Source organism: Gouania willdenowi, chromosome 5 (assembly GCF_900634775.1).
Source record: "Gouania willdenowi chromosome 5, fGouWil2.1, whole genome shotgun sequence".
Classification (NCBI taxonomy): domain Eukaryota; kingdom Metazoa; phylum Chordata; class Actinopteri; order Blenniiformes; family Gobiesocidae; genus Gouania; species Gouania willdenowi.
In genome coordinates this window covers 8,634,328-8,651,394 of record NC_041048.1, presented here as the reverse complement: position 1 = coordinate 8,651,394, position 17,067 = coordinate 8,634,328, and the positions used below count along the sequence as shown (strand labels likewise).

Sequence of the window (17,067 nt, the reverse complement as noted above, 5' to 3'; positions counted from 1 at the left end):
GCTCTGAGAGGGTGATCACCATAGCGATTTTCTTTTGCTATCCACACACTCTTGCTATTGTTTTCAAACTGCACATTACAGTTAAACACATGGCTATTTAAGAGGCTATTGTGGTTGTGAGTCCAACAAAAGCTGCTTCAGGGTGTGTTTTTATCACAACAGCAGCAACGGTGTCAGTCGTCTGTTTCAAACACTCACCGGAGCTGCTACGTCATTTTCTTGTGATCCGCATCTATTCTGACCACGGGAATAATCCATTTAAGGTGATCGTCTACTGTTTTGTCCAACCGCTGAGTCGCATTGGGTCATAAACACTTCAGATCATGTCAAAGGCAATACGAGGCGATATAACGGCTACTAAAAATGGAACCGATTGTGAAAGATCACGCTATGCTTTGGATTATCTATATACTGGATTATCTATATACTGGATGATCTATATACTGAACGTAAATATATTATCTGTGGATAAAGGAACTAGTGGTTAAGGGAGAAGGCTCACTGGTTCTAATCTCCCTGGTCCATTACTCTGGGATGTTGATCAGTCCCTTATATTAACCCTATCTGCTCCCTGGGCGCTACGCCGTGGCTACTCAGGGAGGGGTTAAATGCAGAGAGTGTGTAGTTTTACATATATGACAATAAAGTAAGGCTGAACTATTAATTGCGTTTGCGATATTATTGCAATATCATGAAATGTGATTTTCTAATCGCAAATGCTGCAATATTTTTATTTTTTTATTTTATTTTCTTCTTTGTCTGCACATGCTTTCAAAGGTCTACACAACAAGAAGTGTAATCTTTCTATATGTTGAAGAGGTAAAGCCACAGATTTGTTGTTGTAATCTGTGCTTTAAAATTTATATTTTTATATTTATTTAAAGTTTAAATGATTCTAAAACGGTTTATTATGAAACAGAGTGATATATTGCTTGTGTTCATTGAAAAATACATGACAAGAGGCCCTTGAAAAAAATAATTGCATATTAAATCGCAATCGCATTATTGAGGAAAAAAAATTGCAATTAGATTATTTTCCAAATCGTTCAGCCCTACAATAAAATATAATGTATATTCTATATTAAACCACAGTGTTTGTTTTAGCTGTGGGGTAGTTTTAGAGGGAGGAGCCAGGATTGTGAGGAGGAGGAGGAGTTTCCGTGATGTGACGTCACAACTTGAGAAAAATCCAACTCGCCCGTTTGGAGCAGACTTTTTACAAAATGTGGAATAACAAGGAAGGAAGGAAACATAACTTTTTCCATTTTTGTCCCTCTGAATGAGGCTAAAGGAATGTACATCACTATAACAAGACTATTATAAAGTTTCTTTTTTCATTATGCAAATTTTTAACATATATTTAAAAAATGCATTTCTGGCTTCTTGGGGAAACTGTGACTGTTTTATTTTGCGTGTGAGGAATTAATCTCTGCATTATTGTTTTTCTTGTGTATGCAGCTGGGGAAAAACTGTAAATTTGTAACTTGAAAATGATTCATATGCTGTGCGTATGTACAGTACGTCCTCCCATGTGCTTAAAGCCTATCTCTCTCCCTTTTTTTTTCCGTGTGAGCTTTTGGCCGTCCAGCCTTTCTCTCACTCTCAGTTCTGATTGTTTCCTGAGCGTCGTGCCAAAGGGGAAGTTGGAGGAAGTTATTGGAAAAGCTGGAGAGAATTTATTGAGGCCAAACACAGAAACAGGAGGCAGACGAGGAGAGCGGGGACTGATTTGTTTTTTTTTTTTTTTTTGAAATATGAAGCCCTGTGTTTTCATGAGTCTGTAGAAGACCGTGGTGTCAGCGATAAATGTCAAGTAGACAATCGGAACGAAACCCTTATTCGGCTCATCACCTCAGATGTATGCTCTGGATAATAATAAAAAAAAATGGAGTCCAACATGTGTGTAGCGGTTTTAGTGAAGGAGAATGAGGCTGTGTTGCTATAGGCCGTGCATGAGGGCAGCTTTACTGGCCTGGAACCTAAAATGTTTTCTTTATCTGTAATTTGACCTCAGAGAGCAGCTGCTCCTTCTGCCGCCAAGACCTGTTGTTTCCCTTGTGAAGTGTGTGTGTGTGTGTCTGCGTGCATACGTGTGTGTGCGCGTGTGTCTGCGTGCACACGTGTGTGTGTGTGTGTGTCTGTGTGCATACGTGTGTGTGCGCGTGTGCGAGTGTCTGGGTCTCACCATGACTGACACTATTGACAGTATTGCCCTTTAACCCTATCTACGGTGAATGTATTATTTGTATTATTTGAAACTTAAGTTTAATGAAGGTTTTTTTTTTTTTTTTTGCTGTTTCTTGTTAGGGAGAATTTTAGCACTAGAACCTAGGTTCCCGAAGTTCCCCAGGGGTACGCAAATTGTCATAGGGTGTACATAAATAAAACAAATGTAACTGGAAACAAGAATATATAGAGAGCAGCAGTCAGGAGCCTCCATGCATTGCCATCAAAAAAGTGCAAATATGACGAGAGCTACATTACTTTACCTACTGTATTTACCTACAGATGATACTTTTTTTTTAAATGATTATATACTGTATTATTCCTTAAGACAAAAGGTCAAATTCAGAGACAAATTTCACTGTCATGACTCCATTTTAATATTACAAAATGTGACTTTTTTATATTGTTTTAGAATTAGCTTTTGATAATGTTTGTTGTTGCCAGGATTAGTGCACAAAGTGACAAGATGCGCCAGCTCCAATATTTTTATACTGTTTATACCATTTATACTAAAGTGAAAGTATAAAATACACTTGTTTAATAATTTGAAAAAGAATGATTAAAACATTTTTAAAATGATTTTTTTTTAATCAGTATTTTTCTATTATTATAAATGATTAGACATTTCAGGGGACCCCATTTGAATTCCAGACAACCTCACATGGGGTCATGACCCTAAGGTTGAAAAAAAAACTGCATTCCATGCTGTTATTTAAGTGTGCAGGAAAAGGGGTACATGGCTTCAGGTTAAATGTCTGAAGGGGTACGGGACCCACTGCACTAGAACATGTGGACAGAACATATATTTAAGAAGCATATAAATATGAAAACACTGAATGTATTATCTTTAGATGGTAGATATATAAGTAAAGTGAGCTTTCAAATTAAGGGTTTTTTTTATTTTAATTTTTTTGGTTATTAATGTTATAGAGTTTTATTATTTTTTGCTTTTGGATTTTTGTCATTGATGGAATTTATCTTTTTATGCACATCTTTAGAATGAGATTAAATGGTGCCAATTAAATAAGCTAGAAAACAAAACAAAACTTAAATCTAAAAAAGTTACCTCCTTGTCAATAACTTTAATACATTTTATAATTTATTTATCTGGGACAATACAGCCATTATTACCTCAGATAAGGAGGAAAATATATTTACATGGGGCTTCTAGCTAAGGCTGATTTACATCCCTTGTCCCTAATAATAACAGTGACACTGAGTCTGGGGCCTATTGATACAAACACTGCTTATTGGGCTCACACGGCTCACATGGGACAACGTTTGTTCTGGATTCTGATGTACTCGGAGAAGCTCATCTGGCCTGTCCAGTTCCTAGGTTTAATTAGGTCTTTATTATTATTTTCCATGTGACATGTAAACTTAAAGATATGCCTCAGGGCCAGCAGCATACTAGGAATATAGGAATGAATGATAAAAGAAAAAAATATATACAAATATAAGAGCAGTCAGAGAGCCGCAGACCTCTGCCAAATATCGTCTTTGCTACTGTATGCAGTTATCTGGTGCCATGATCCTGATCATGGGACCAGAATCATTCACACTTTAAAGGCTTAGAAAACATGTCTATTCCTATTAATAACCATACAGTAGGTCCAAATATATGGACACCCCCATTTTTTTGAAAGGTCGCTATTAAATGCACAATCCGGATCCGATCCAGAGGAAACTCGTTGGGGTAATTGAGGAACCAACCTGACATAAGTGAGTTAGATTTCATAAAGATTGGTCAAAGATGAACCAAGATATGAATTTTTTAATTTTTGCCAATGATGAGATAAAGTGATTTTTGGATTTTTCAAACTGAGCCAGAATCAGTAACATCCACATCACCTCAGTAACTTAATGAAACCTTTCATGGCCTAAAGTGTATCTTTGGTTAAAATCTGCTAAATACTTTCAACTCAAAGCTGAGTTTCTGAGAAACGTCTCGATGTCCCGCCCTAAACCACTCCACTTCCTCCCACTGCCTCTGCCAATCTACCAGAAGCCACGCCTCTATTTTTTTGCACGCAGATCGCATAAATAACATGGTCACATCAGGTCGTATTGATATAGGTGTATGGGTCAGGTAAGAGCCAAAGTCATATTTACCTGTTTGCTGTTGTGACGCGCGGCCTTGTTTCCGTGCACAGTTCTGCATTCACTTTGATTGACAGTCTCAAAAACAGGAAGTCAAAGCCTATTGGCTGGGTGATCACGGCACACGTTGCCATTTGTATAGGGATCTATAGGACAAAGGCGGGACTTATATACATTGAATATGAATAACCACTGGCAGTAGACCATAGTAAAAGACTAGTTAGGTATTTTTTTGCATTTCAAAAGAATCATACATAAACATAGATTTTTCATAAACTCTGGTTATCAGCTTTAATCGTGCTAACAAACAAACAAATATAACCTCTTTGGCAGAACTACTATTACAAAATTGGATAGAAAATAATACAGAGTATTAAAGCACAGACACAGGGTGATGAGGATGTGTGTGCTAATCTACTGTTTATACAGGTGGAAAATGAATAGTGGAACAGCAGGTTGGACTTTGCTTTTTTTTGTATTCAACAGTAATTATTATGATGTTTTAAAGGTCTTACAATTTGTAATTATCAGAGAAAGTCACTGCGGTTTATTCTTCCCTGCCTATTGGTGTTTGTAGAGTATTTAAACCAATCCCGAGCACCCAGAGAGAGACTGATAGATACACTAGAATTCATTTATTTTTTTTATCACGAAATAAAATCACACCTGAGCAGAAGACGTTCAACCCAGAGCATTTTCAACAAACTGTGGATCAGAGATAAAAACTGAGTGCAATGTGAGCGCTGAGAATACGGGACGAGGGATTCTGTGTGTGAATGGTGCTGTTTCAATGAATGTGCAAGGCGCGTAGCTTTGCAGCGTTATTTACATTCCTGCCGCACATTGGAATTCCATAGCATGTTGGACATAGTTTGACTTCCAGTGGTTGGGAGGACTGGTTTGTCTGTGATTTTATGTCTGAGGGAAACATGTTCTTTGTGTAAATATACGTTTAACTGCGTGATTCTCTATGTGCTGGTAATGACTTGTCTGGGTTGTTCTCCTAGACTGTAGGTGTCAAACTCAAGACCCGGGGGCCAAATTTAGCCGTTTAGAGCATCCAATTTGGCCCACAGAAGAAAGACAAAATGACAGAGAAAAACATGGATTATTGTATAAATTACCAAATAAACCAGTTATAGATATCTGAAAATCACCAGTTTATTTAAAGCATTTTTCTTTGTTAATATCACAGGAATGCAGTTGTTTTTAATTACAAATTGTGGAATTAACTCATTTTTGTCACAAATCTTGCTAATTTTCACAAACCACAAAATTCCTCTAAAATGACACATTTTCCCCGCCTAAAATCTGCGGCCCACCTGAGATCAAACTGGTCCGTATTTGGCCCCTGAACTAAAAGGAGTTTGAGACCCCTGTTCTAGACTTTAGATGTTTTTTTTTTTTTTTAGTTTATTTCATCTGATACTCAATTTATAATCACATAAAACAGATACATGTTAAAAATATCTGCTTTTGAAACACTGGAATTTGAAATATTTGTTTGTATTTATGTAGCAAACTTATAATTGAAAATGTTTTTTTTTTAAAGTAAATTACATTTCCTGACTTGTTCATGAGCAACTTTGTGTTTACATGCAGTAATTGTTAGAGGTGAACGTAATGGATTGCAAGTACTCACGTTTCACTGTAATTGAGTTGTTTTTATGGGTACTTGTACTTTTTTTGAGTATATTTCTAAATCAGTCCTTTTATTTGTACTTAAGTACGTTTTAAAATAAGTAAAATAATTCATTACATTTCTACACCCAACCGTTACTGAGTAAATTATACATTTTTGTTTTGAAACGATCAACGGACATTGAGAAACTACAAAAAATGAAATGACCCGGCAGACAACAATCAAATGTATCAATTTTATTTTATTTTGAATTGAATTCATTATTGTTATTTCATCAAAAAAAAAAAAAAATTAACCTTTGTTATTTAAACCTTTTTATACAGATGTCTTTGTGTAAAATAAATTAAGTTCCGATTGTGGTAGATTTGGTCTCTTCCTTTTTAAGTTTATAAATGAGATATTTACTGAATGTAAGGGAGCTACTTTTTACTTGCACTTAAGTATTTGATGTATGACTTGCTTGTACTTGTACTTGAGTACATTTTCAATGAAGAAATAGTACTTCTACTTGAGTCAGATATAGCAGTACTCTTTACACCTCTGGTCATAGTGAGTCATGTTGTGGACTCTACAACGTGTTGGTGACAGCTGGAAATATAAATTAAGAAAAACAACTGGGGCCCATTTGTGCTTGGGTTTCTAAATGTTTTATGACAAAGCTGTTGTTGTCCTCTCCTAAATCCTGTGACTCCTCCTGAGGATGTATGGACTCGGAGAAATGGTCCTTCTAATAAATAATGCCCTCCCTCATGTCTGAGCGTCATGAAGCTAGGCTGTGTGTTCACTGCTGATGTTGCATTCCAGCTTGAACAATCCCACTGTTCCCCCCCCCCTCCCTGACTCCAAAGTGGACGCCTAAATTGGACAACACCCCACCGACCCCTCAACACACACTGACTCCTACCCCCCCCCCCTTTTTTTTTCACTCTTCTACTCTTCAACCAACCAACCCAACACCCACTCCTCCCATACACGCATCCCCTGGTCTCCTCTCCATATTTGGGTAGAGACAATCTGAGCTCTCTGGTAAGGGGGGGTGGGTGAGGAGGGGGGGTGGTTGACTGGTAGTTGAGGGGGTGGGTGTCGGGTTGACACAAGAGAGGCAGGAGGAGAAACGGCGAGCACTCACAGCCCTTTCTTAATAAGGACATGTCTGGAATTCAGGCCCTTTTGAATGTCTCGTTGGCTGCAGCTCACTCCAACACACACTGCTGTTGGTGCTCAGAGCTACGACCAGGCTGTCGGACCTGTTGTTATATCATGTGTTGTTTCGTACTCTTTGCTGCTCACGGTGAGGAGGACATTTACAGTGATTTCTTTCTTTAAACAATGCGTCTCCTACTGCGGCAAAAACATCCTGAAGCAGTTACCTCACATGACCTCAGTGGTCATTTTCACATCACGTTTTTTTTATTTAGTTTAGTCATAGTTTTGATGACAATTCAACTTAAAGTTACTAAAAATGTAGTCATCAGTACTATTTTAGTTGTAGTCTAGTTTTTTTCCTAATGTAATTTAGTCATCTAAATCTGTTACCGTTATTGTTGACTAAAATATAAAGCGTAAGAGTTTATACGTCTTTTTTTTTTTTTTAAGATTTTAAAGATTATGTTAACCTGATATGGTATGACATTAAGGTTTCCAAATACACAAAAACAGATTTGATATATGTTATGTGAACAGAATTGATTTTATTGACCTCTTCTTTCATATAAACAATTAGACAGGTTATATTCAGGGCTTAAAATTAATTCCCGCCAACTCACCAATTGCGGGTCACAATTAATTTTGGCGGGTAACATTGGAGAAGGAAACAAATACCACTGCGTCTGTTTGAATCGGCAGGCTGCAGAAACGATGCAACAAGTCATTGTTGCCAGATTGGCTTGTTTCTGCCAAGAAATTTCAGGGTTTTTGTGTGTGTTTAGAAGACTTTAAAACGTAATGTATATCTGGCAACACTGCTGGTTCTACTAATCATATATTTCCCATGAAGACTGTGATGTGCCATACAACAATCGGCTACGTGCTTACGTTTGCGTGATTGTTGTGGTTTGGTGTCAGAGAAGACAAACGGAATGGCGCAAAACAAACAATAGGAGCTGAAATGAAGTTGTGAAATTAGTTTATTGGGTCGGGTGTTGAAAAACCTGAACTGCAACTTTATGAATGGTTCACTTCTCCGACACACCCAAAGTTCCATATTGCACCTTTTTAGGGTGTACTCACACTGGCAACTGGGGCCGTTCCAAGCTCACAGCAGGAATCCCCCCCTCCCTGTCCCTTTTCTGGCACGGTAGAACGGACGTGATCACCAGCTCAACTCGGTTCCCACAGAGAAACACATCATCACGTTAATTTACACACGTATGGCGTTACGTCACCAGTAATATGTTACACATTTGCAGCAGTAAAATGTCCCATGTCCATATTTTCTGGTTTATATGGGTTAATATACCAGTAATATGTGTTTATATGTATATTTATACCCTCGGAAATACCCGGACCTGGTGTTGAGCAGCTACACTCCGTTACTGTCCCGCTGTCGGCTGAACAAAGAGAAGTCCTGACGCTCATGTTGTCCTCTTCCTCCATGAGTTCTCTGTGGTGTTGTTCATATATATCAGGTAACGCCAACTCTGAACTTTTCATCGGCTAACAAGCACTTCTGACACCGCTATCATTGCGGAATGCGGATGTTTATGTGCCGTAAAGCGTCATCACATTTTGCGCGCGGGTCGAGTCGAGCTGTGCGTGCGCATGCGCGGCCAACCGTGCCAGTCTGGCACGGTGTTTGGACCACCTCTTCTAGCAGGACCATCGGGTCGTTACCCCCTCCCGCGGTGCAGTTCACACCTACGCAGGCCAGACAATGGCCCCCCATGGTTTCACACATGCACAGAGCTGGTTAGGAACGGCCCTGGTTGCCAGTGTGAGCACACCCTGGCATTGTTACAACATAGTTTTTAAATTAAATGTTTATATTTTTACCATTTCAATGTATTTCTGCAATCAACTATAAAAAAAAAAATATTTAAAGAAACATGAACACTTAAATGTATTCTGTGGCACTTGTAATGTAGTTTATTTTCGCTGGAAAAAAAATTGGCTGGTGGAAAATCTGGTTGTTTGGTAACTTAAAGAATCTACTAGTCATGCTGGCTGTGGCTGGTGATGTGAAAAGTTCATTTAAAGCCCTGGTTATATTCAAATCAAACTAATATTGCAGTGGGCTTGAAAAAGTTTCGCATTGTTAACAAAAAATAACAAAATGCATACTCAAAAAGTTTAATAATAAAAAAAAAAAACCTGCATGCGTAATACACATAATCACTTGGCCTCAAAATCTGAAGCAACTTGGAATTATTTAAATTAAATTAAATTAAATAATATGTTTTGGTCAAATTCACTGTTAACTGTATTCCAACTGAAAATCCCAATGATGTTTAAGGAAAAATACTTTAGGGAATTTTACACAATATAGAGAAAAAACAACAACCTTTAAATGTTGACAGGCTTTAACAAAGAAAAGCCTTTATTTATTTTCAATGTAAGATTTGTCCGCACATTTGTTCTTTTTTCTGGTCCAGCGTTTGACATATTTGCCTAATAGTTGCATACATACTGTCTTTAATGTGATGGGTTCTAGAATGTAATAATATTAATGAAAGTTCTCAGTTTTCCAGGTCTGGTATCATGAACAACTGGACTGAAAGTTTATCTTGAAGACATTTTATTCAAGAGTCGTCTTCTGTTATAAAGGGACTGTGAGTCTGTGATTGATACTGTGATGTTTATTAGGCTTGATTAACCCGTTGTATGACTCATTAGAATAATAAAGGATCACTGGTGATACCAAAATTGTGAGCTTGACCAACGATGTGTATTGGGGTGTATTCAAACCGGTTTAGTCCCGGACTTGGTCCGAATGGGCAGAGGACAGCTGGTAATTTTAACACCTTGATTTGGCTAAGTTTGTGTTCAGAACGCAAGTTCTGATCTGCACCAAAATGCCTCTGTTGCAGTTGCATGAGAACTGCTTGAGTAGAGATTTCTCTAAAGGCAGGCATAGACTGTGCAATTTTTTGGCCCATTTTGAGCTAATTTTCAACCCGTGCGTCTATTTTTTGGGATTGTGTTTCTGCTAGATCATGTGTCGTGCATCGTGTCGTATACATGGGGTCACGAGAAGCGATCAACACCTCACGACCAGCTCCCGACCAGCAATCGTATGGTCGTGAAGAAATCAAACATGTTTGAAATCCAGTCGCTCCTCGTGAGGGTATATCACTGTTGAAGCAGTGCCACAGACCGGCTTTTACCTTAAACTCTCACACTGCGCATGCATAAACACCATAGGACCACTGTAAAATTGAGAGACTGTACTGCCCACGTCTGTCCAGCCGGTTACTGGTCCATCACATCACCGTCTTTTCTTTTTAAAGCTCTTTTTGCTGAGATTTGCGTGTGTTTCTCCACTTCCGGGTTCTTGTTCTTTGTCTGTTTAATGTTAATTTGTACGTTGCATTTCCGGAAACTAGACCCCGACGCGTCGTTTATGGATGTACAGTCTGAGCAGTCAGATCGTGTCAGAGTGTCGAGACAAGAAGGACTATCTGAACAAATGAATCCTAGAGCGTTTTAACCGCTCTAGGGTCTGTCGGTGTGAATGCGCCCTTATCAACCCATTAAGGGTTCTAAATTCAATTCAATTCAACTTTATTTATATAGCGCAAATTACAACAGTACTCATCTCAAAGCGCTATCAAAATATAACATTTTTAAGTAAAAAACCCAACAAATAAAGCTACAGTGGGTATAAAAACTCCCTTTTAATGGGAAGAAATCTCCTGCAGAACTGGGCTCAGAGGTGGCAGCCATCTGCTTCAACTGGTTGGGGTTAGTGGAACAGAACAAAATAGAAATATAAAACATCAGAGTGTCCCAGACTAGTTGAGCCGCGAACCACAGATCAGAAATTGCCAGCTTCAGCGTCAAGACACCGGAAACGGAAAGGAGAGAATAGGGTATATACTGTATATATACAAATATATACTGTACTTATATATATATAAGTACTGTCTATAAAGGCATTAGTTGGAGTATTGGAAAGTTTTGTTTTAGTTACTTTTCACAGTAACACATTACTTTTTTAGTGATTTTCAGTAACAACACTGGTTGTAACACAAGAGGAAACTACATTGGTTGCATTAGTGAGAACAAGCTCAGTGTAAGTTGTGCTAAGTCACTTCCTTTGCTTAAATATTAAGCTAACCTTGTTTCTGAAGTCATTTTTTGTTTCTTTCACTGAGAGCGGTCCAGTCGTGTGATTTGCAAAGACCAACGTGGATCATTTTAGCCGCCGAGTGCTTCGTCTCGGTGTTGAGTTTTAAAAGTGTGACCCTGCTGCAAAGGGTCCACAATAACTGGGGCCTTCGTGGGCTAAAGATAGCAGCTCTACTGCTAGATATTTGTCAAACTCCCATTAGGCCTCAGTGACATCCAAAGATTCAGTGTTGCGTTGCGTGTCAACAGTTATGACTGCAGGCATCGTGTTGCCACGCTCTGCTCGCCTTTGATCTTTTATAATTCCTGTTAAATGATGAAAGGGGACGTATCACAAATGCTTCAGATCCGTGTTTTACTGTTTGGAATGATTTGTTGAAGTATAAAGTATTTTTTCATGTCTATACACTGAAAATATACTTTGTTTTGTCTTTTAAAATGTAATGTGGAGATACTTTGTTAAAGCAGTCTTTGTGGTTGCAGTTTGCATGTTCTCCCTAGGCTTAAGTGGGTTTTCTCTGGGTACATTGTCTTTATCTTTAGACTTCAACTGTACAAATTCTTTATCAATTATCTTAAGAAAAAAAAATTATATATCTAGCAGAATAGCTTCCTTACTCCTCCACTTTTTAATTTATTTTGTGTTAACGTTTTAATCCAACTACATTTTTAACCAGGAAAAAACAGTTAATCAGAAACACAAACTGTGTGGAGGATCATAATTACCTCATGGACTATTTTTCAGAAAGAGCACAGTGTTGAGAAGGAGGCAGCTTGAAAAATACTTAAGATCTTTGCCTGCAGTCAGCCATAAGCCAACCACATGGGGACAAAGTTCCCACACCACAAGAATTCTTTGAGGCGAGCACTGATTAGTGAGGTCTCTAAGCTTCGTTTTATGGATTATCTTGAATTCATTTGGCCATTCTGGAGACGTAAAATTGAGGAAATTATAGCAATAATTACAGTTTGCTTTGTTTATTCATGCAAACTTAATGGTTATAATAAGGAACATATTAAAGAGAGTAGGAGGCAATAAATAAAATGACATTGTGTATGCTAACTGCATCTCTGCTAATTATTTTTTAAGCCTGAAGCCACACAAATGTTTAATTTTCAAAGAAAGAAACATGCAACACATCTGTGCCGTAGACTTAAAATTAAGGGAATTAAAGTCGACTTGTCTTTTGTGGGCTATTTGTGATGAGTTTCTTCAGAAGATTCGTTGAAAACAAAGAGTTTTGGAAATAAGCTGTGGATTGTTTTCCTGCTGTTAAGCCGCGGATCAGTCCGCCACAGGGGTTTCCAGCCTCCACTTACACACCCAGCCCACTGAAACCACTGATTGCCTCCATACATGAACGTCTGAAAAAAAAAAAGATACATCGCCAAGACAAATGATGACTCGTAATTATACGTTGCAGCAAACCAGTGAGTCAGCCTTTATGTTGCGATCGTTTTTCAGCTTCGCAAAAAAAAAACGATTAGCTTTGCTGTTAGCGTGACTGAAAAAGTCGATCCAACTTCTATAAGCGATCCTGCATTGGCATCATGTAACACAATCAGGGTTGGGGTCAATTACATTTTTCAGTTACAATTACGTCTTCAATTACCCATGTTCAATTACAATTAAATTATGATTACACTGACCAGCATTTTTTAAATTACAATTATTTTTTTATCCTCGGAAAGTCAAGTACAATTACGTTCTCAATGACTAAAGTTTAATTACAATTAATCACAATTTCTGGGCCTGAAATAAATAACCTGATACAAGTTAACATTCCTCTTGTGTTAGCTTTTTGTTAGCATTTCTTATGAAACAGGACCTAAAATAAACTTATTCTTCCTAATCAATGAAAATATTGGTATTCATATTTTTGGTGTGGAGGTCTGAGCCATTTTTTGTTTGTATACCGGGACCCCTCCTTTTATTATTTTTTTAAATAGTAAAACGTGGGAAAGCTTGATATGGAACATATTTTAATAATTACGAACTACATATGTGTAGAAACGTGGTTCCCCATTTTTGAGTTCAATTACAGTATAATTGACATTTTTTTTAGAATTACCATGGCAATTACAAATACAAAGTCAATTATCTGAACTCAATTACAATTTAATTATGATTATGACAGCAACAGATTTTTCAAATGACAATTACCATTATTGCAATTAATGATCAATTTCAAAATGGGAGGTTAAGTAGCTTTTTCATGGTTTGTGGTTTACATGGGAGCTTTAATTCCTCTTTAATTCAGAACAAAAGTTAAATCCTCTTTAAACTGACATTGTAAACTCAATTCTTCATGCAAATTTAATTCTGAATTACACATCCTGAGTTGCCATGACTACCTGTCAACATTGAGCTATTCTAACTTATCCAGAGTATTTATGACTACCTGTCAACATTGAGTTATTCTAACTTATCCTGAGTCATTATGACTACCTGCCAACATTGAGCTATTCTAACTTATCCCATGTCATTATGACTACCTGTCAGCATTGAGCTATTCTAACTTATCCAGAGTTATTACGACTACCTGTCAACATTGAGTTATTCTAACTTATCCTGAGTCATTATGACTACCTGCCAACATTGAGCTATTCTAACTTATCCCGAGTCATTATGACTACCTGTCAACATTGAGCTGTTCTGCAAAGATGCATTTAAGACAATTTCATGAAATAATTTATGAACAGTATCATTGCAGTCCAAATTACCTGAGAAATAAACAAAATACACAAAAAGAGAGAGAGAGAAAAATCCACAATGGGACTGGGACAATTTATTAACAAACAGCTGCACAATATACGACACATTTGGCTTTTTTTCCCAATAAGGGACAGCACGTGTGAGTGAGTTCTGTAGTGTGGATGTTTAGGGGAAGGTGTGGTTCAGGACCCACTCAGAAATCCATCTAACTGTGCTTTTCATTCTGCTCTGAGAAGTAGCAAAAGCAGCGACTCCTAAAATGAGTATTTCAACACAAAATAAGCTTTAAAGTAAAAGTTTATATATCGATATTGTAATTTCCTATATTGCCAAAATAGAAAACTCGATATATTGCCCAGCTCTAAACTCAATTATGATTACGTTGACCAGCATTTTTTTCAATTACATTTGAAATTACAATTTTTATTTTTCCCCTGAAAGTCAATTACAATTACAATTTAATGTAATAAAGTTAAAATTCAATTAATCACGATTACCAAACCTGAGTTAAAAAACCTCATTAAACTGAATCTCCTCTTGTGTTCGCTCTCTGTTTGCATCTCTAATGATAATAAATGAGCTGTAAAATACACTAAAAAATATTGTCTATCATCCAATTTGTTTTGCATTGCTTGGTTACCTTGTTAAACTTCCTTTTCCAGAAAAATATTGGTATTAATGTTTTTGTGTGTGCATTTTGTCAGTATACCCCTTGATTTAATTTTTTTTTTTGAAATTGTAAAATTATCCTGGACAGGTAGTGGGAAAAGTTCATATGAAAGATATTTGAATGATTGTTAACTACATGTGTGTGTAAGCCATAGAACTGTAACATGGTTTACCAGTTTTGTGTTTAATTAACTTGTAAATAAACAGTTTTTTGTAGAATTTCCATGCAAATTACAATTACAAAGTCCCAACCCTGGTATGTAGCAACGGAAGTTTTTTTTTCTGATCCTCTGCAGGAAAACTGAAGTTTACTTTAGCAGAGTTTGCATGTTCTCATTTTTATCTTGCTGATCATATCACAGATTATTTATTATTTACAGTTATTTGTTCGGATTTAGAGAATTTGCAATTTTACTCGCATTTTCCGATTTGCAAAAAGTGTTGTTTCAACAAAACTGATCAAATGTGTCTCTGTGTTTCCCAGATCTCCTACAGATCTCTTGACGTTAGGGCTCGGGGTCGGGCCCAGGGGGAGCCGCCACCATTGCGTCCAACGAGTGGAGTGCGAACGGTAGCCCAGAAGATGGGCTGGACGGGGACAATGAGGAAAAGACCCTTGACGGCGACGCGGAGGGCGTGTGGAGCCCGGATATTGAGCAGAGTTTCCAGGAGGCCCTTGCCATCTACCCTCCCTGTGGCAGGAGGAAAATCATCCTGTCAGATGAAGGAAAGATGTATGGTGAGTTCACTCAGTGACCATAACATTAAAGGGATCCTCCACTGTTTTTACAAACATGGCCTTATTAGAAGATATATACCTAACAAAACATATGATTATGAACCATATTTGTTTGATTATCTTTTAAAAATGGGACTACTTTATTGTTTTAAAACCTGTATTCCACCATCTTGAAATCACGTGATTGATGATGTCACATGGCCCCATTTGCCTGTACACATCCCATTGTTTTTTATTGGAGTGAAGCATTCAGCCTGCTTTTTAGATCATTCAGCAGCTTTTTTGGTCAAAATGCCAACTTGTGCTACTTGTGGTTGCTCTGAATAATCAAGAAAAGTTTTCGACGTCGACAGTATGAAATTAGCAAAAATATTATGGGGAGATTAAAATGCACAGTAGCTTCTGCCAACGCGAATAGATGGAAAGCGCACCCTTTCTTTTTCAGAAGTTTGCAAGTAGTACGGTAACTATTACAGAGAGAAGAAGACAGATGTAGGGACACTTTGGGTTTATTTAGCTCTTAACAGCCTGTAAATATTACGCGAAACAAAACCTTAACATCAGTGAAATGCAAGTCATTAGAGTTAGAAATGAAGAATGAAATCGTTAGCGTTAGTGCTTCGCCCAGTCTTGTGTTTTCGGTGGGTTAGCTTGACATGCTTTCGTGACGTTTCTAGTTCATAATCATTGCTGGCAGGGTACATCTATCCCTCAACGTGTTTGCGGGAATTTTAAGTGGATTTGACAGAGGAACTTGGACTGTTTCACTTTGTTGGGTGGGTGTCTGGTCTAGTCTCACAACCTTTTAGGGAGCGGAGAATAATACGCTTTGGCAAAAAACTTGGGAGCAATTTTGGCCCGTGGAACAAGGTTTTTGGCAACAGTCTTGGCTAAATTGAGGGCCAAATGGCCCGTTGCCCTCACTCATTTTTGACACTGCATGTCAATATAAACCTCTTTGGTTTACCAAAAGAGGATGAGAACAGTTGTGACCCGAAATACAGTCTAATCTGTGACCGCTGGGGGCGAGAGTTCCAACTCTGTGGTTTGGTTGTAGACAATGAAGCAGAGAAGAAGAGCTCTCCTAAGGTGCCCTTTACTCTCCCTTAAACAGTGCGCGGCTGACACTCTGATGGCTGAAGTTAGCGAGTAATGGCGGACTGTTGAAGACACACAAACCCTGAAGACAGACGTCCTTTTGGGTGGGAGTCCCACCTAAAAGAGCGCACTGAGCATTGCACTGAGCGAGTTGGAATTGTCGCCCCCTGTGGTCATAGATTACTATTTATGACTGTTTTTATCTTCGTTCGATAAACCAAAGATATTGACATCTTTAACTTTTCGTGTTTTTTTAGAGCCACCAAAAGCAGCAAAAGTTGTCATTTTGACTGAAAAAGTTGCTGAATGATCTAAAAAGCAGGCTGAAGGCTTCACTGTAATAGAAAACAATGAGATGTGTACAGGCAAGTGGGCCATGTGACATCATCAATCACGTCTTTTTCAAGATGGAGGAATACAGGCTCTAAAACGGTAAAGTAGTCCCATTCTTAAAAGTTAATAAAACGAACTTTTGCTAGGCATAGATCTTCTAGTAAGGACATTTCAAAGATTTTAAACAGCGAAGGACACGCTAAACGTCGATTCTTAATGAGTACAGAAGCAAAACTGAAAGAAAACCAACCAAAGACA

The 17,067-nt window shown here is 37.8% G+C and overlaps 1 protein-coding gene across 9 annotated transcripts in view; it reads left to right on the top strand.

The window, feature by feature from the left end:
• The window catches only part of tead3b (TEA domain family member 3 b), a 65,973-nt gene that overhangs the window by 10,022 nt on the left and 38,884 nt on the right, over positions 1 to 17,067 (top strand). For 8 of the 9 annotated variants that reach the window (XM_028446474.1, XM_028446481.1, XM_028446480.1 and 5 more), the window contains exon 3: positions 15,124 to 15,378. In XM_028446474.1, coding sequence (XP_028302275.1) covers positions 15,372 to 15,378 — 7 coding nt within the window. In that variant the 5' untranslated portion in view covers positions 15,124 to 15,371. Of the gene's footprint in view, positions 1 to 15,123; positions 15,379 to 16,890; positions 16,909 to 17,067 lie in introns of those variants that run through there. The other variant, XM_028446482.1, reaches the window with a different exon arrangement.